The sequence below is a fragment of the Podarcis bocagei genome, assembly GCF_964188305.1.
Source record: "Podarcis bocagei genome assembly, chromosome: 1".
NCBI classification, from domain to species: domain Eukaryota; kingdom Metazoa; phylum Chordata; class Lepidosauria; order Squamata; family Lacertidae; genus Podarcis; species Podarcis bocagei.
Genome location: NC_138125.1, coordinates 28,630,872 through 28,651,681, shown reverse-complemented (window position 1 = coordinate 28,651,681; position 20,810 = coordinate 28,630,872). Strand labels below are relative to the sequence as shown.

Genomic DNA, 20,810 nt, shown 5'->3' with positions numbered 1-20,810 from the left:
GTTGGCAGTCAACAAAAGACGTTAAAAGACTCTCTTAAGGAAAAACCTTTTAAAATGTAGTATAAACACTGACAATTGGGAAACACTGGCCTGCAAGTGCTCCAATTGGAGTACAGCCTTTACCAAAGGTGTCATTGGCTTTGAAGATGCTTGAACTCAGGACGAAACATGCTTTGGAAGGAACGTGTGGCAGACCCTCGCCATGATCAACTCCCGCCCGGAAACCAATGTCCCCACTGTGGAAGGACGTGTGGATCCAGAATTGGCCTCCACAGTCACTTACGGACTCACTGTTAAGACCATGTTCATGGAAGACAATCTTACTCGACTACAAGTGATCACCAAAGAAGACTTGGTATAAGAAAGACTCCTCAGGCACCCACTGTCTTTGGGGTCTCATTTTAGGTGCAAAGTCATCCGATACATGTGCTAATAAAGGGATGTGCTTTTCCATGCAGGATGGCTAACCTGCTCTTCTGGATGAGGAAGGTGCCACCTTAGCTGCTCTTGCATAAGATTGTAGAGCAAAACTTTGAGAGCAACTAATGTGCAGCCTTGTTTTAAGCATGGACTTGTTTGTACATAGTTCAGTGTGGGCAGGGTAACCTCTAATCTGAGTTGCCACATCCATATGTGCAGTAGTTGTATACAAATACAGCCCACACCCAGCCGGTTAATTGCATCACATTGGACAGTGTTCTCGAAGCTACGAATATGAGTTTGATCAAACTGTGGGAGGCAGTGGAAGACAGGAGTACCTGGCATGCTCTGGTCCATGGGGTCACGAAGAGTCGGACACGACTAAACGACTAAACAACAACAGCAGAGTTATTGCAGCATGCTGCCTGTTTTCGTTTTTTATTTGACCATGTCCAGCATAATGATTATACCAGGCCTTGTTTAAGTGAGGTGTCATTGCTCAAGCCTGCTTGCAAACCCTACCCTGTAATATATGTGTGGGGCAGACTGCTCAAGGGTTGGGAAAATGCACTGTGCATACACTTCAATGCATTTTCCTTTAGATGCAGAGGCTGAAATTGAGAACATGGTGTCTTACAAGATAAGTCCTACTGAATTACCCCCAGCTACCTGCAATTAGGATTATAGTCTTAGAATGTCAGCTTTGAGCCAGAAGGGTGCAGATCCAAATCTTAACTCACCTATGAATTCAATAAATAGCACTCTCACCCTCAGCCCCCTTCCCTATTCACACTATATATGCTGTATAATACTATAAATGACAGTATTAGTAATATATTCATAGGCCACAGGGATGGGCTTTGGTTCAAAAGAAGTTTTAATGCTTATGCACTATGAATGTTGGATCTGTAGGTAGAATGCCAACACAAATAAATTGACTTCAATAAAGGTAGCATTTTGTTTGCTTTTATTCAACGGTTTCTCCCACAATGAAACTCAAAAGAACATTTCTCAGAGAAGTTTTTTTTTTGGGGGGGGGGACAACAAAATGCCTAAAGTATCAACCAGTGTGTAGACTCTCTCATAGTACAACATCAAAAGGTAGAAACCTGTTACAAAATATGTAAAAAAACAACCAACCCACTCAATCACAATAGTGCAAGAGGTCATGAACAATCCGTCTGGATGGAGGCAGCAAAGAGCAGACTGAAAGCAACACAACACTCTTTTTATAGCAAAGAGACACAGTTTCTTTCCACAATAAATTAGCAGGGTATTCTATCAGTCCCTGCACAGCTGACAATACTGCAGAAGGAGGACTAAAGCCAAATGGTAATATATGCTATGTAACTTTTCGGAACAGTGGGCAGGATATTGGCAAGTCAATTGAAGGCAAATCTACCAAACGCAGATATAATCAGCCAGCTGTCGTGCTCACTTGTGAGGACATAAACATCAATGATGTGTCCCAGCCTCTTCTGCTCAGGACTATAGCCTTGTCTCCTGTTCATTCTCCATTCAAGAAGGTACTTCTGGGTCTTATACTACCCAGCTTTGAATTTACACCTGCTAACCATTACAAATGGCCTTGTAAGCCTAAGGGCTGTAGTGCATTCTACATAATGACATCTGAATGGAACTGGATGCATGGGACATGTTGAATTCGAAGCTTTAGGGTGTGAATGGAAATCTGGGCACAATTCACAAGATACCGATCGTTATCTTTAGAAACCTAATACATTGGGACTCCAAATATCTAAGAGATATCTTCACCCTTACCCATCCTGCTCTGCCCAAACTGCTTTCTCTAAGATCAGCTGACTTTGTTCTTACAGCTCTAAGACCAGCTGTACATGTTCTTATATGTACCTGATGCATTTGTAGCATATTTAGGAAGATAAGAGCCTGCTGATCTTAGCCCAGCATCCTATTCTCACAGGGGCCACCCAGATGCCTGAGCAAAACCCATGCAGGACACGCAGAGAAGTATTTTCAGAGACTGCTATGAAACAGCAAGGTCCAAGCTTTAGCATCCTCTGGAGTATCAGCTTTTAAGTGGGTCTAGTTCACATATGTTCATTTGATTACTTTATACCTGATGACTGCTACCTGCATAAGGAAGTGGACTCCACTGCAAAGCTTTTGCTCAGAATCTAGTTAGGGGCTATATAGATGAGGATTCTCATCCACCACCAGGTGCTGTAGATGTGATTCCTCTCCATGATTGAGCTGTGCATAATACATTCCTCTTCGACAAACAGTAATCTTACCTATCACCTGTTGGGAAGGAAAAGGAAGAAGGCTGGATTTAGTACCTCTCTGTTTCTACCTCCCCTCCAAAGGGACGATAGGCATGTCCACTGCATTTTAAAAACAGCTCCACATGTATAGAGCTGGGTCTCGACTATTAACTTACAGGTGATGTGAAATGAAAATTCTCTCTGTGATGCCCATTAGAACACAAAAGACATCCTTTCATTACTCTCATCCAGTAATGAAAATGCATGTATAAACCAGACTTAGGGCGTAAGTGAAGGGCAGCATGGTAGTGTTTCTTTGGATTTGTATATTTTCAGGGTTTGGGGTTTTCCATCATGTTGTTTTGAATGTTCTTAGAATTCACTTCTGCACAGGGGTGAAACTTAAAGGATTGGCGAGGACCAGAGTGATGTCTGGTGATTTGACAGCTGGACAACAGTACCCACCTGCCAAAGTAGCCTGCTGGGGTGGGGGGAAACTCAGGATTCCCCACCTCTAATCTAGATAAAATTAGTTGTTTGTACTACAGCATCACATGTCCATGCCAATACACTATCCTCCATTTTGCCCATTGTGAAGCATGTTGACAAGGTTTGACCTTGAGCTCTTCTGGAATTATTGGGTTGTTGTTGTTTTAAGGTGCATGTGCACAGGTACAGAGATACCTGTTCACATTTTCACAATGTAAAAAGGTGGTGGTGGAGTGATTGAGAGAGATAAAACTCTCCCACATGGCATATATTCTGTTAAGCTCCACCCACAGGTGGAATAGCAATGAATATTGTGGGTGAAAAAAGAGGGATGGTTGTATATTTGTGTACCAGTTGTCGCACACACAACAAATGGATCTGAATGACCCAACTGCATGATAATGCCTCTGTGCTGAAGTCCCATACTGCTTTCCAACTCCATTTACCACCTGACCCTTGAACATTCTGCTCAGGTATATCCAGACATTTTCAAGATTATCTTTACAGTCATGTGGGGTGGGAACTTGGACTTTGTTAATTTTTGCACTTGTGTGAGACTATTGTAGACAGAGAATTCAAAGAGTACTGACAACACTGACTGCTATGCCATTATGCCAGTACATTATAAAGTAAGAATATCACACACAACTGTGGCACTGCAGTCTTTCTAAAATAAGATGTAGGTTTTGGGACAGAACATGAAAGCAGCATTGTCAACATCTACAAAAAAATAAACAGAGCACCTCCTTTCCCTATCCCTATCAAGAATATAAATTGTCATCTGTCAGAGAAGTAACCAGTCCACCCGACCATTCACTTGACCATTAATTTAAATGAAATTATTTCCTTCCAGTATCCTCCCAGTCAAGCCTGATCAAATATTATCCTAGTCCCCTCTACTGGCAGCTATAACTATGTCAAGTCTAAAGAATAATCCTGGCCCCGCTGTCAGTCTAAGTGAATAAAGGAAGCTTTCTGACCACCAAAATCCAAGGAAATGTGCAATTTTTAAATGTTCTGCCTTGGAGATGATAAGAAGGGAAGGTCAATCCACTTGTCCTTCACCCAGTGGAATTCCCAGTGGTTCCGTCTACACTGGTGGAGAAGAAAAGCTGTTCAAATGTTTCACTAAGTGTCATGGACGTGACAGAAAACCCAAGGGATGCTGTGGTGCATCTCTCATTCCTTCCTCCCCCTCAGTGCTTCTGCAGAGTACCTGGAAGAGCTCTTCTGAGGACTGAATTGCAAGAGTTCAGGTAATGTCAAGCACACAGTAAGGGGAGAAAGACTGTCAATAAGACTAGAGTTACACCTTTTGAGTTGAAAAAAAAATACCATTATATCACTGTAAGAAGATTAGTGTCAGAGACAAAGGCAGGCTTGAATCAGTTGTAAGCCTATATACTATATGCTTAGTGTGCTTCTACAAAGCCACCAGTCTGCTGTAAACAAATCCCAAAATAGGTTCCTCTCTAAGTATAGACATAGAGGACAAGGAAACCCTATGGCGCTCCAGATTCTTTCCGGCTTTTCCGACAGCAGGAGCAACTTGCTGTTCCGTCTTCTTCAAGGCCTGTTGATTCTTCTGTTCCAACTGCAGATGGACCTTTCCTTTCACTGCACAGCACAGTCCTTGGGGTTATCAGTGTGTTCTTCCATCACATCTGGATTCAAGTTCTTCTTCTGCTCTATCTCCACCTGATAAGGAAGAGGAAGTTGGGAGTTGTGGGAAAAGAACAGTAAGATTTCTACATCAGCCAATGGCAACCTGCTCTGAAGCAGGGATGGGGAAGCTGGGCCCTTCATCAGCTATTGTTGGACTTCAGTACCCATAAGCCTCAGTCAGCATGGGCAATGGTCAGTGACAATGGAAGCTGTAGTCGAGAAACTTCTGAAGGCCGTTAAGTTCTCCATCTCTGCTCTACAGTGAAGACAGTGGACATATACCCTTCTACACGAGACTCTCATCTGCAAAAGTGGGACAGATTCCAATCATAGCAACCCCATCAACCCTCATTGTTGTTGGCAAAATTGCAGTGGGTGAGGAGATTAGCATGGACTCAGTGTCATAATGTCCCATTTGATAGGAAGAACCCTCAAGCCTGCTGGATTGAAATCAGACAATGAAGGAGCTCAAGGAGGTAGGGACTTAGTACAGTAATCCCAGCCTTCCTTCTGCAACACCCACATCACTGTTCTTATAGCAAAAATGGGAGGAGTATCTGATGTATTTCTCCTCTTCCTAGGTTTATGAACATATAAAGGTGTCTTCAACAGAGTTAGACCACTGGCTCCATCTCGCTCAGTGTTGTTTACTCTCAGGGGATCACAACAGTTTCAGGCAAGAGATCTTTCTGAGCCCTACCATCAGATATCTAGAGTAGCCAAGGACTGAATCTGGGGCCTTTTCCATTCAAGACCTATAATCTACCACTGAGTTACAAAGCCTACTGTAGTTCTACTTCAAAATTTATGGTAGAAGACTTATATAAGACAACATGGAGAATCTAGTCATTCACTGCAGTTCGTGATCCTGATAGATGTACTATAAAATAGTTTCATTTGCAAACAAACTAACTAACCCCAATTCACTTAATCCCTGGAAGAAAACTGCTCGCTCGTACCTTGTAACTGTAATGTGCTGAATAGTTGACCCACTTCCTGACATCTGTCTTGCCTTCCACAGAGATGGACCGGATGGTGGCTTTGGATGCTGAAGTGGTTGGCATGTCAAACTCCACATCCACATAGCGGACAAAGTTAGAAGGCACTTCCCGGTCTGAGCCAAGCTCCAGGTGGCAGAAGAAGCAGTGTGGGTGACCAGAAGCTACAAAAGGGCAAAAGAGCATGGAAATCAAAAACTTTTTCTTTGAAATCAAGCCTTCAGAAGGCTTAGAAGCAGAACAAAACAGGAAAGCCAGCTTAATTAATTAGATGGTAATAAGTCAGAATGCTGTTGTCATGTCATTATTGAAAAACGAGAATCAAACTACTGGGGTTTCAGTATGATGTGAGGTTTCAGTATGATGTTACAACATATTCTAGAAGAGTATTTAAGAACCTCTTGTAAAAGTAACTGAATGACTCTTCCATGCTTTATACCAGTCTGTTGATAAAACTGTTACAATAGATACTGGAAGGAATCTGGACAAACTGTCAACTAATATTAGCTGATGGAATCATTTGGATCATACCAAGACATACAATATTATATTGTTTAAAGCTCTAAATCAGTAATGGGCACGCCCACACCCCTCTAATAAAAGAAAGACCCCATATGTTTAAAGACAAGTGTGAGCTTTCTAACTGTCCAATCCATATAACACTATTAAAGCTCGAAGTCCTATTGAAATCAAGGGGGCTTAGGCAAGATTTCAAAGAGAATTAAAACATTTATTTGGGGATGGGCTAGTTCCCACTGGCAGTATTTCTTGAGTCAAGTGCTGTGTTTTCATGTTTTGGAAATCTAGGGAACAGGAGCTCTTTGGCACACACTTCATAATGATGTAGGGACAGGGGGAAAAAACCCCACTTGTTCACCAAAAAACACCACTAGGAGACAGATTTTCAGTGGAAGTGGCAGAAGGGAGCCTGCTATTTTTTTCTCCCATTTGCTCTTCCGCTGTAACTCAATTCCCAGTTGCTTTTCTCCAAGCTCCAAATAAATGCCTGCCTTTGTAAATCACCCCTTTCATTGATACTTTTCAGGAAATAGTCAATTAGAAGATTCTTAGATGTGTAAGTTATTGAACAAAAAGTTAGACTCAGTGTTTGCCAGCCATAAAGCAAAGTTGATATGCAAATATAGAAGAGCCTTAGGTGATTTGCCAAAGGTCCCAGAAAATGTTATTAGAAATCAGAATAGGGAAGCATCTTTGGCTGTTTACATCAGAGTTGAATAATTATTTTCTAGACCGCAGAGGATTTACACGAAAAGCGATGACAAACCTAGACAGCATCTTAAAAAGCAGAGACATCACCTTGCCAACAAAGGTCTGTATAGTTAAAGCTATGGTTTTCCCAGTAGTGATGTATGGAAGTGAGAGCTGGACCATAAAGAAGGCTGATCGCCGAAGAATTGATGCTTTTGAATTATGGTGCTGGAGGAGACTCTTGAGGGTCCCATGGACTGCAAGAAGATCCATTCTTCAGGAAATCAGCCCTGAATGCTCACTGGAAGGACAGATCCTGAAGCTGAGGCTCCAATACTTTGGCCACCTCATGAGAAGAGAAGACTCCCTGGAAAAGACCCTGATGTTGGGAAAGATAGAGGGCACAAGGAGAAGGGGACGACAGAGGACAAGATGGCTGGACATTGTTCTCGAACATGAGTTTGACCAAACTGCGGGAGGCAGTGGAAGACAGAAGTGCCCGGTGTGTTCTGGTCCATGGGGTCACGAAGAGTCGGATGCGACTAAACGACTAAAGAACAACTACAACTACAGAGAGCCCCATATACCCTTTAGAAAAGGCAATAAAGGCAAAGAAAAAACCCACATTGGGAAGTCACTGATTCAGTACAGCTGGTGCAGCAGTGTAGGTAAGTTTGTGGGTTGTAACTCTAGAAACCCCCCGTTCAAATCTTGCTGCACCCTTGAATTTACTAGGTGACCGTAACAAGCCACACTAGGCTTAGGTCCCCAAATGCCTGCTTTAATGCCAGTGATCTAATGTCAGATTCCTGTTGCACCCAATATACAGGAAGTAGCCAGCACGTAAGTTGTGTGGATAACATATTCCAGTGCTGACTTTTGAATGATTCTCATGGATGCAAAGCATGTTTTTGTCTGTGACACCAACATTTTGACAAGTGTGTTCTGGAACCATTTTCAGACTAACATTATTTTGTGAGTAGGATTCAATCACATGGCAGCAAATTCAGGTTGCGTGATTGAAGTGAATTAGGTCATCTTGCACTGCAAGAAACCTGATTTGCAGTAAGGAAAGTGACAGGAAAACAAACTGGAAAAGGTGGAATAACAGTTGCTTGGTGTAACACTATATGAGCTCCCCGTAAATCAAATTGAATGCTCAGTTACGGTAATAGTGGATGTCATATAACCTCCCCAGACCTTGTGCAAGCGAAAACCTTGGCAGAGGCACAAAGTGTATGTCTGGGTAGAGCTGTTCATGTTCCCTCTTTGCCTTTTAGTATTAGTAACAGGAGTACAGGAAGATGTTTCTTTAGAATCAGGAACTGGGTAGTATGGGAGAAGCATGTATGCCTCTGTATCTGGACTGTTATTGCTAATACCTCCTTATCTATAGTGTGGGCAGGTGAAGGATCAGTGCAGGTTGAGACATGCATGAACATGGGCAGCACAGATTAGAATGTGACCTAAACCTATAATCCTAAATATGTTTACTCAGATGTGGTGCTATTGAAATGTGGAATCTTCCTCTGTCAAATATATATTGCTTAAACTGGAATGTATTTATTTTTATGTGTTATATAAACAGTGTGAGCTTCATAGGAAAATGTGCTTTAGCATTTTCAGATTCAGATATTCAACATAATGCACTAGGGAGAAAGGGGCATTCAGTATTGATGAACATTGATTAGACACCAGTTTTCCAGTCTTCAGATCCAAAGCTGTGGTTTAAGTTGTGCTGTCCTTTGAAAGGCATTGTATTTCTCCACAGTCAAGGCAGAAACTCCTTCGATGATTCAATGTTTTCTTAACACTCTTTGTTCGGCTTGCTTGTTGACTGACTAAAAAACACACTTTCATGCTGGAGCCCTGAATCCTGTCCAGTTGGGACTGAGACTCCTCACAGGCTGTAAACAAGGCTTGTTTTATCAGCCAGCATCAACATGTTGCTTATGAATCAGGGGACTGCGTTAGAAGTTACCAAGCTGTTCCTGGAACAGTCACATAAATGCTACTCACGGAATCCAATTCCACAGCATAGGGCTGTTGTTGTTTTTTTGGACTGGTTCTGTGACATAGATTATATAAAAACAGCTGCCCCTCAAGCACAACAACAACAGACATCTGGGCCGTGACAACACTTGCCTTGTGCTTAGCAGGGGAAACTTTCACGCATAACTAAAGCGAGGCTTAAGTTGGGTCAATTTAATGAGATGCCAGAAGGACCCATTAGGCTAAGGCTATGTACACCTGCTTGGGAATATAATGGACTTACTTCTGAGTAAACAAGCGTAGGATTGCACTTTTTTTTTGGTATAGTCATCACCTTCACATTTTATAGCAAAGCAGCCCAAATTATGTATACAAAGAAAGATGTAGCTCTGCTCATTAGTAAGGTAGTAAATCTGTGTCTGGGATGAACCACTACAGACTGCAGGTGGGGACTCACATGACTGACTCCTACCAATAAACAATGCCCCCTGAATTAAATCAGATGTCAGGGAGAAGGGTTTATTATAGCAACCCCCCTGCCCATCAAGCTCTCTGTGTTTGGAGGCTTTGGAATATAGGAGTTTTATTCATGTCAGCTTCTACCTGCAGCCTAAAGTGGTTCAGCCCAGAGAGGTTTACAACCTGTCAGAACAAGGCATAGGAAGAAGCCCAGCAGCAGATATGAAGGGTGCACAAGGTTAGAAAAATGGGATTCTGCAAAAAGGTAGGCATATGCCTTTTGGCTTAACACACTTATTCCACAGCCAAATCATAATAGTGCCAGAGCCAATGCCTGAAAGCTCTGACTCTGAGCTTTCTTCCTTCCTAGGTAGGAAGTTGCGAGGAAATCCTTCTTCCCCAACATATGCAGAATGTCAGTTTTGGTCTGCTGTCCTCTCGCCCTGCCCCAGTCCCATTTCAAAGCAGAGAAAAGCAAACAAACCAGCCATCGATGCAATTCTTACCTTGTCCAGGACATACCTGGATTCTAACACCTGTTGTTCAGATTCCTTTTGATCAAGGTTGTTTTTTTAATGCTTTTATTGTCATTTTGATTATTGGATGTTTATCCCTTTAGTCTTTCTAACCTCTGCTGAATTGGTTTTTATTGCTGTGTCTAGTATATAGTTTCTTAATTTCTCGCTGGATGTTTCAGTTCACACTTGCCAAGTTGCCTTGAAGCTTTTATGTTGAAATGTGAGGTATAAAATGTTAAAAAAATAATAATTTCACATTTTCGTATAATAGGGTTTTTGTTTTTTGCCACAGCTTGTGATAGCAGGGAGAAAGAAAGGGATTGGAGGAGAGGGAGACTAGGCTTTGAATGGTAAACAGGATGAGGAGAAAAATGAAATACTGAGAAAAGAAGAGAAGGATAGTGGGGTCCATCCTGCCTTCTCATTTTTTATATTTTTACCTAAACAAGTATCTCGGCAGTTTAACTAGACCCTGTGCATGCGCTGCTAAGTTTTTCTTGCAAAGGTTTTTCAAACAAACTTCTCCAACAAAGTTTTTCCTGTATCACCTTATACATCATACATTTAAAGCACTCGTTTACCACTTTAACAGTCTTTGCTTCCCCCAAAGAATTCTGGGAACTACAGTTCCTTAAGGGTGCTGGGAATTGTTGCTCTTTGAGGGGACTCCTATAAACTCTTGGGGTGAGCAGAGCCAGATTTTGGGGGATGGTGGGAAGAAAAGCAAAACGAAAAAAAGGGGAGGCAATTAAGAACCATGAGAAGTGATATTCAATACAATCAAGTACTGATATGTTTAATTACTACTATTACTGTTGCAAATTTTCATATTTTCAAAAAATGTAATTACTTCACTTTATGCAGGCATTCTGTTTGCACCTTCTGACAGAACACCGTTTCATCCATTAATGTTGCACGTTACTCCAATATGACCCAGCACCCAAAATACAACTTTTCCCAGTATTATTACCCAGTTGCAGCACAAGTACCCACCAGAGTTTTTGTCGGGCAGCCGATTTATCCTCCACACGATGGAATTAAAGGCATGCTCATATTTGGCAGTTCCTAGTGTTACTCTCATTACTGGCTCAGAACCGGACACACTGGTGGATCCAAAGCTGGCACTTTTGTTCACCTTTGCTTTCAAAGACTTTTCCCCAAGGACACTATCTCTGCGGAAGTTTTTCACCCACTCCTGTGGCACTGGGTAGCGGACCATCACATTTTCACAGGGAACCTGAGTGAGAGGGTCTCTGTTGGAGGAGAACCCTGGAGACATCATCAGCCAGCTCTGGAGCTCCACCTCGGCGCCGTTGATGCTAGCTGCAACCCTCAAGGTGAAAGGCAACGTCTTCTCGGAAAACACACTTCTGAAGCGCATCAGTTCAAACCTGCAGGCATCCAAGGGGTTAAACTGAATGACGCGGGCGCTGGCGAACGCCTCCTCCTCCACGCAGGAGTGGAACTGGCAATCGTACAGCTTAATCCACTTGGTGGTGGTAGTGGGCATGATGTCCTGCCGCGAGACGATTTCATTCCCTTTGACAAGGACATCGTTGAGACCCAGCCTGCATTCCGCTAGGCCAGAAAGGAAAGTGAGAACGTGCACTCGGGTCAACACATTGTGCTGCAAAATCCTATTGTCTCTTTTGGCCAAGGTGCCATAGAACTCATCCTTTACATCCACAGTGATTTCCTCCTCTTGGTAGTTCAATCCCACTGTGCTCAGGTCTGTCGACGAGGCAGGCAAATCCATTAGTGTATCCTGGACTGCCCTGATGAAGCTGAGGAAGTCTTCATAGCTGGTGGTACCCAGCTTGATAACCTGCTCCCTCTCTGCTATGTGAGAGACAGCAGGCTTTGGCTGGTACTTCCTCTTTTCCTTGTAGGTGATGCGGTCTATCCTCACACTGTGTATCCTCCCATTCTCATCATAGTTCTGGAGTTTGGGTTCTGAAATCTCATGGCTGATGTCAAGCTTGAATTCCTTGAAAGGCTTTTCCAATCCCTTCTCGTAAAAGAGCTGCAAGTACCGGCTCTCGGTCAGCTTGACGTAGATCGGCCCCCAGTGTCTAGATGACATGATGTTCTTCTTTTCTGGTATCCTCAGCATCATTGGCCAGCCATCTTTTCGCGGAGGTGGCCCCAGAAAGGACACAGTGCTATATAGCTCAGTTGGCACTGTGGGGTCGTCGTCGGGCAGAGTAGGACTGCTCAGCTGATCTGGGTCCCCGATCTGGAGTTGCTTGAGCTGCTCGACAGCATCTCTGTGCCTGAGGTGTTTACTTGGCTCATTAAAGCTGATGCAGTCAGGCTCCTGATGGAGGATAATGAGGGAGTCTCTCTGATTTCTGCCAGAAATGGGAAAGGTTTGAGAATGCCTGTCCCGTTCTTCAAAGAAAGAGCTGAACGGGTTGATAGGAGAAGGCTGAACGTCCCTCAGAGATTCGTCAAGGAAAGGGTTAGTCGCACTCCAAGGGGGTGTCCCACTAAACGAAGGCAAACTGGTTATTGAAGAAAGGTCTAGTTTCTGAATTTTAGGGAGGTCAGCCAATGCACTTCTGGGGCGTTCCCTTTTCTTAAAGGACGAGGAGAGGGTAAGAGGGTTCACACCTGTGATCTGTGTTGTTGTGACTGCTGCTGCTGCAGTTGCTACTAATGGTGGGGAATCTGCTTTTACGGGGGATAAAGTGGATGGAGAATTGCAGCTGACTTCATTGTCATCAAAAGTCACCCAGCTGGGGAAACGAGCTGTTGTTGGGGTTTCACTATGGCCATTTACAGATGTGCTATTCAGCTGCCAGCTGGTGGCCTCCATGCCTAGCTCTTCATCTTCGAGAAGGGATGAGGAATTGTCTATATGGAGAAATGAGAAAAAGTGTCAATCCTAGGATGCAAGTTCTAGGCATCATAGTACGTTTCATCATGTCTACAATGGGCGGTATACAACTAAAGAGCTGTGCTAGCACAAGGATTACCACTAGCACAACAGTATTTCCTCCTCTCCTCCACCCATGTGCATCCCACACCATCTCTAAATTTATTAAACAGCCCTGTTTAGGGAAGCTTTTAATATTTGATGAATCATTGTATTTTAATATTCTGCTGGAAGCTACCCAGAGTGGCTGGGGTATAAATAATAAATGTATTACTACTACTACTACTACTACTACTACTACTACTATTACTACTACTACTCTGGAGAGTTGTGGAGGGCAGATTTAGGGGTCAAACAGGGGGAGCATGTTCCATTGTGCTAACAGAACCTTCACTTTAGCATTATATTGCATACAGCCCAATGAATGCCATAATTACAAACAAAATGCAAGTACAATAGAAAGTTTTTTAAGGGAGGGGGACAGCATGTTAGACAAACTGCTTTTGTCTCCTTTAGAAGGGAGAAACTACTTACAGAAATAAACCTCCTTCGCAAGAGCTCATATGGAGCTAGACATTCTTATTCTGCTTTCTGTTCAGATTTTGTTTGTAATTACTGGTCAGATTCATGGAGCCAGAAAATGCCATTCTACTGTACAGACTTTTACAAATCATAATAAAACTGTTGTTTGCCCATTTGCATTTACAAGTGCTTTCATCAACCACATAAATCTGTCTCTAGCCTATGCACAATCCTTGACAGCTTGTCATGTTCTGTGGAGGAGAGAATAACAACAGATGAGGAAGCCAAACTTCCACCATTAATTTATGAAACAGATTTGAGATAAAATATATTTCAATAAATGAAATGTGAACTATCATAAACTCTGCTCTTGACTACTAAACATGTCACTGTTAAACATCTCTATAAATGGTCAGTGAAGGGTTAAAAAAATTGGGAACCTAAATGGTATAATGCAGGTTTTTCGCCCCATGACTATGAAAACCACACTGAGAACCTGGATTGTGTGGTTAGTTTGTATGCGAAAAGCATCTCATCTCGTATGCCCAGGCAAGCCGTATGATTACTCTTTGCATGTGTCACGCAGCTCTGACTTTGCAAGATGGCAAACATATTGCCAGGTAATGCATGAATAAGGGCCCTTGTTGTCATGCCACCTTCAGAACTATGAACCTTGTTGAGCCAGAATAATTTAGCAGTATGTCCAGAAGGTGGTGCCATAAAGCCAGACAAACGTAAGAGACCTCTTCCAAAATTATACACTTACTGCAAAACGTTTACCCCACGACCACCACGACACCAATTAATTGGTAGATCTCAAAAGTGTACACAGCGAGATTTTCACAGAAGCCTACTACGTTGCATTTGCACAGTCTATATAGCTAAAAAAGCCTAAAATATTTCCCAGAGATGCCATGCTCCACATCTTCCCCCTACTCAGGAGCATGCTTGCAGGATCCTACAGGCATGTATGAAATGTCCTCAGAGAGTACAATGGAAAGTTGAGAGAAACAGAAGATCAAAGTGCAATGCCCATATTGCAAATTAACACTCCTTCTCTGTGCTTTGCCAGTTTTTGTGCTCTGCATTGGACACCCAATGATTTGATATCAGGCCTTCCTTTTGAACCTTCCAGTTGCCGAAAATAACACAGGTCTCTGGTTCCTTGGACCTGCACTTATGCTGTACCATGCCTAATTCCTTTTGGTATTCACCTGTTGCTTGACCTCACCTCTAGATTACATTTTGAACCTGGGCCTATGCTCAGCCTCCCTGAGGGTGCCCACTGTAACATGACACTAGATCATCCTTTTAGTCTTCCCTGATGAGGGCTTTCAATAATTCTTATTTGTAATGTTAAAGTTCTGTAAATCAAAACTAAAACAAACAAACCCATGAACTATTTTCTTAGAATATCTGCCCCCAATCCACAGCTAATAGCTAAAGGTAAAGGGACCCCTGACCATTAGGCCCAGTCGTGAACGACTCTGGGGTTGCGGCACTCATCTCGCTTTATTGGCCGAGGAAGCCGGAGTACAGCTTCCGGGTCATGTGGCCAGCATGACTAAGCCGTTTCTGGCGAACCAGAGCAGAGCACAGAAACGCCGTTTACCTTCCCGCCGGAGCGGTACCTATTTATCTACTTGTACTTTGAGGTGCTTTCGAACTGCTAGGTTGGCAGGAGCAGGGACCGAGCAACAGGAGCTCACCCTGTCGTGGGGATTCGAACCACTGACCTTCTGATTGGCAAGTCCTAGGCTCTGTGGTTTAACCCACAGCACCACCCGCGTCCCTTACAGCTAATAGCTACTGAAGGCATAAAATGAATACTACAGCTTTGTAGTATTTTTCAACAACAACAACAAGAAGAATATAGCAGCCTTGCCAACTATATCTGCGACCTTGCACAGAACACGGTGTGGGTGGAGAAGAGCACTTCGCTTGGAAGAGAGTGCATTTCTTAAGTACACGAGGACTTCAGTAAATGCAGCTCATCATCCAGCAGAAGTGCTTTCAACGATACTGTAGGCTGCTTGGGTAGAAAGCTGACTTGGAAGGTGGTGGGGAGGAGCTGAAGAAAACTGAAAAAAGGACCCAGAGCTAGTAGAAAACTTGGTTCCCCAACCTCTTTATCTACACTGTGCTGCCGAGAGAACTATTTTAATTAGCGTCTGAATGACCTCTGATTCAATATTCACAGAACTTGAGGGCAGCAAAGCTTTGGATTATTCATACAGGGTGAAGATTAGCAATAATAACTGAAGTAGCAAGCTGAAAACATGTGCAGACACTTTATTCTATTTGCGGCTGGTTCGTACTTGTAGCCTGCCCTCACACAAGGCTCCTGGGTGGTTCTGCAGGGTCTTTCCCCGCTGTGTTAGCTAAAGCTGCAGCTGCACCCGTGGCCCTTCGACCTGCTGTCACAGGAGGTCTTTTATGCCTCCCATCTCCAGGGCCAAGAGAGGGGAAAGCAGGGGCCTCATGTGCAAACATATACAGACCTGAGGTTCCACGTAAATGTCCAATTGGGTAAGTGAGGCCCTGGAGCTCCTAACATTACATTTTAATCATTTAGGTAAGCCACCGTAGGGAACCTTTGGGTCCACACACATACACCCTCACCGAGGAAATCCAACAACGCGAGAGGATAAGGGATGTGCCATATTTTAGCTCTTTTCCCATGCTCAGGTAATTTGGCTTGACAGGGAAATATTTTTGGAATTTGGTCTTGCATTCCAAGGCTCCATGGGAAGACTGTTTCATTGTTGCATGCGCCCTGCCCTGCTCAGGGAGGCAATTTATTCTCGCCACAACTGGTGAGGTAGAAATTAGGCTGAGAGAAAGTGCTTTTGCTCAAGGCCACCCATCACGTTATACAGCAGAGATACATGCTGCAATATAAGGATGCCCCACATGAAGACCTCAGGAGCCAAGCCGTATTTTAAGTAGTGCTTAATAATAACAACAACAACAACAACAACAACATTTATACTCCACCCATCTGGCTGGGTTTCCCAGCCTCTCTATTCCAGTTGCAGTCTTGCATCATCATAAAGCAGTCTTCTTACATCCAGGTGGGATTACACACAGAGGAGAAGCCCCCCCCTCTGTGTTTGTGACACAACCATACTTTTTTATACCAGCTGGCTACAGACCAATTAGGCAACTCCCCATATCTTGGTTTCCTGATGCTGACTCATCACATGATGCTGAGTCAACATTTCTACTGAACACAGAGTGTTAACTCCTTGATACCCACAACACTCCAACGGGACATGCAGTCGGATGTTCCCTGTCCCAGTCAAAGCACACAGTTACCTTTAAGCCACATAGGCTAGAATGCAGCTACAAGTTAAATCCCGAAGCACTAGGAAAAGAAGGGGATCTCAGATGCTGCACAATAAGAGTACTGCTAGATCAGACCAAATGTCTGCCTGGTTCAGTATTGTTTCCCAGTGTGAGCTACAAGGAGCCCACAAGGACATAAAGGCAAGGATAAGGAACATTTCTCATCCCAAGGACCATATTCCCTTCTTCCTTCCTGGGGCCACATGACTTTGTTTGGTGGTGCCAGAGGAAAAAGTGCACAGAGCAATGAATGTAATTTTTTACCTTTGTAAAAGACAAATAAAAAGCACTATCAAGAGTTCATGGACACATTCCAGCCGGATAAAAATTATCTAGAGGGGTTCAAAGCAGGACTGGTGAGGTGTGTGGCTTGGCCAGATCCCCCTGGAGGGACACATTTGGCCCCTGAGTCTTCGTTTGCCATTTATGACATAAGGAAACATCCTATATTGGGACTCTCTTGTGTCCGTGGAATAGGGGCTTTAACTCTTTGTCTCCTGATGCAGTTCGAAACAGCACCAGTCACCATGTGTCTGCTATTATGTTAAAGAAAAGTTTCCTCTTGAATGAAGGGGAGAGTATGCCCCCCCCACAATACGAAGAGCAGGTGAGGGAGGCCTCACCTGGATTGAGACCAAAGCTCCCCTACTCCCAAGGTTCCAGTCTTTACCCATCTCGTTCAGCCTTAAGCTAGTGCACTAGTAAGAGACAAAAAAATCTTGTGGCATATAAAAGACAAACAAATTCATTGGGGCAGAAGCTTCCATAAGGTAGAACCCAATTCATCATTTGACTGAGCTCTTGAGATTCAAAGTCTCCTTCCATTCAGCAGACACAAACATGCTGAAAGGACAAGCTACCAGCCTGCTAAGACTTCAGACCTGGCTCATATCCGCACACAGCTTAATATCTGCCTCCTCACATATTCCTATCTGAGATGGCTACATACAGGAGTTTCATTGCTGCCATAAAGACCATTAACAGGCTGCTAATATCAGATAGCTGCACAGGGGGGATAATGCATCATACATGTCTCTTTAAGGTGCAACTGGAGTTTGTATATGGAGGATTCATCTGTTGTTATTTCTAGTCACTGGTTGGAGCTCATAGTTTCAGGTAGTGGAATGGCAGGTACAAAGTCTTGAAAGGAAAGGAAAAAGCACAACACAGAAGATATCCACCAGGTATTAAAGGACGGAAGCCACAGCACGTTCAGACATAACTCTCTCTTGTTCTGCTTCTGAAAACACAGAACACGTTTGCTTTAAAATAGGACCAAGGAAAGTATGGTCAATATAAGATTGATTTGTTCTATCAGGGATGGATCTACATGCAGGGGGGGAAAACACCCTATAAATAAGTCAGAAATTAGATAGTTGTAACAAAAGGAGGGGAAACCTATGGAAAATCACGTACAAAAAAATTCTGCTCTCTGGCGCCAACTGGTGTTGCATGTTTATAATAACACATTCAAATCATTGTTTTTTGACAAAAATAGCTGAGTCCCACTCTCCAGTTCAACTCCAATATGTTTACACAGTGACTATTTTGTTACTATGACATTCTGGTGGCTAATATAACAGACAGGGAGTTCCAATTCAAGTCTTAGCCAGGTGATTTCTTCAGGCCAACTACAAGGAGATCAGAGACAATACAAGCTTTTGTACAGGAAAAAGCTGTAAAGAAACTTGCCTTTGCTGCACCTGTTTTGCTGATAAACTGATAGCAGGTTGCCAGATCAGCCAAAATCAGCAGTTCCAAAGCAAGAGAGGGTTCCTTATCAGTACTTTTGGCGTTTGGTTGGTATATGGGTTGCAGGAGCCACAGCAATGCTAATTTCATAAATAGTGAATGACCCTCAAAGCTGGGATTTAGCCATATCTAAGAATATAATATATGTGGATAGATTTATAACTTCTTCAGAATTTCACACGACAGGGAAGATGTAAAAAAAAGAAGCAAGCAGCCATTTCTATTTTCAAAACATGCTTTCACAACATTGTCCCAACCAGTTCTCATTGGTTTTCTCTTGAACTCAAAAATAGTAACACCGGTTTCCTGCTTCTGGTGCCCAGGGTATTTCCTAAGGATCAAATGTTAATGCAGAACTGTATCTTCTATCTGCTGAATATGATAAACAAAAGGCCTGCACAGACAGCAAGATGAGAAGGAAGTAGACAATTTACATAGTGTCATTTTTTAAGCTTTCTGTAACAACAAATTGTCACTGTTTTTTGTGTTGAATATATGCTATATGGTAATTTACGGACCTCATAGGTACCTACAGCCATTAGCACATAGCAAAATATGTATTTTATCAAAGGATTTGTTGAACTGAAATACAATTAAGAAGAAGTATATTAATACTGTAATGAAATACAATTAAGAAGTAATCAGGGAAGTTTTTAATATTTATTGCTGTACTGTTTTTAACACTTGACTGGGAGCTGCGCAGAGTGGCTGGGGAAACTCAGCCAGATGGGCGGGGTAGAATTATTATTATTATTATTATTATTATTATTATTATTATTATTAGTGAAATAATTATTAAGCTCTAGCTGTATGTAGGTTTTATTTTATTTGTTTTTATCTGTTAGTTTGGAAATGTACATCCAGGTTTTTTTCTTCCTTTAAATTTTTTGGGGGGCCCCAAGAGAGTGGGGCCCCAATCTTATTTTAGCTTATACGTAAATCCAGCACTGTTTGTAAATACATACACCATTTTATTTGCATGCTACTTTTCTATAGTTAAAACTAGGCTCAAGGCAATTTACAACATGGGGCGGGGGAGGGGGAATAATTACAAACAGAACAGAAATCATCATAAACAATATATAAAAGAACAAAAAATACACCACCAAATTGAAACAATTTCCACATAAATCATAGTAAGATCTAAAATAAAGATATAAAAAAATATAAATAACAGCGGCAACCCCCACCAAAAAATCCCCTTAAATAATACCACAGCCCAAGAGTCTATCCAACAGCCAGACAAGTCAGTCAAGGCCCTGCCTTCCTAGGCCAGGTGGGAAAAGGCTTGCAAGAGAGGAAGCAGGTCTTCCAGGACTCACAGGCAAGATGGTCAGTGGCCTGGCTCCCTGTGACAAATAGCCACTGGCCTGTCTGCATGTGGCAAGAATATCACCATTCCTTTCACTTAATATTGCAGTCTCTGTCTCTGTCTCTCTGACACACCCCTTGTAGGCGAAGACACAAGACTTAGGAGAGCTCAGTCAAGCCAAGAGCAGCATGGCTGGCTGACTCCTGGGGTGGAGAAGCACTGTGAAGAATGATGTGGTGTCCAATGGCTGCTCCTCCCTCCCTAAGCAAATATGGTTGGCCTGCGATGTTGTTATTGCTTTCAGTACACAAGCAATATGAATCTGATTATGACACCCCCTGCTTTGCACTGTATTTCCTCTGTATTGACATGAATGGGGTGGAATAACACCATGACAATGTAATTCACATAGTAAGTTATGCAATTTTGCCACAGTAGACAGCAAGATGAATAACGTACCTTTTGGCAGAGGATGAACTGCAGCAGAGTGGAAACACTGCTGTATGCAAAGAATACAGGGTGGAATGGAAAACAAAGTCTTCTTACATCCCTAGCGTAGAGCTAGAAACTGACTTGGTATAAGGAATCTTCCTCCTATGTTTCTACATATGCAAACCAACAAAGGACAGAGCGATAAGTTAGTAGTTGAGGAATATCAGTTAAAAGACTCAAAGGGAGAGAATACCCTCCTTATAAAAGAAACCATTTGAGTTCTATGATGGAAAGCCACTGTAACAGAGTAGGAGCAAAGGGTAGCCATACAATATATGGCCTAATACTCCATGTCACTCTTGTGTGAATGGTTCAATGCTTTTTCTGGCCAGTGGTCAACCTGACACTTTAAACCCATGGTCCTGATATGTGGCAAACTGCTCACAAGCCTCAGGCACAAGAACAAAGGGGACCACTGCCATGCAAGGAGCTGAAGTATAAAAGTCACCACAAAACAGAAAATTAGTCATGTTTTCCCCCTCTACACAAGCTTTCAGCAACCTAGGTGATCCTTGC

General features: G+C 42.8%; 1 protein-coding gene across 2 annotated transcripts in view; it reads right to left on the bottom strand.

Moving 5' to 3' along the window:
- Window positions 1–1,370: 1,370 nt before the first annotated feature.
- Window positions 1,371–20,810, bottom strand: part of STON2 (stonin 2) — a 74,056-nt gene continuing 54,616 nt past the window's right edge. Inside the window, exons 1-4 of one of the 2 annotated variants that reach the window (XM_081172809.1) lie at window positions 19,813–19,923; window positions 10,984–12,846; window positions 5,774–5,976; window positions 1,371–4,847 (exon numbers count right to left, since the gene is read on the bottom strand). In XM_081172809.1, the coding sequence (XP_081028935.1) occupies window positions 4,764–4,847; window positions 5,774–5,976; window positions 10,984–12,846; window positions 19,813–19,870 (2,208 nt within the window). In that variant the 5' untranslated portion in view covers window positions 19,871–19,923 and the 3' untranslated portion in view covers window positions 1,371–4,763. Of the gene's footprint in view, window positions 4,848–5,773; window positions 5,977–10,983; window positions 12,847–19,812; window positions 19,924–20,810 lie in introns of those variants that run through there. The other variant, XM_081172808.1, reaches the window with a different exon arrangement.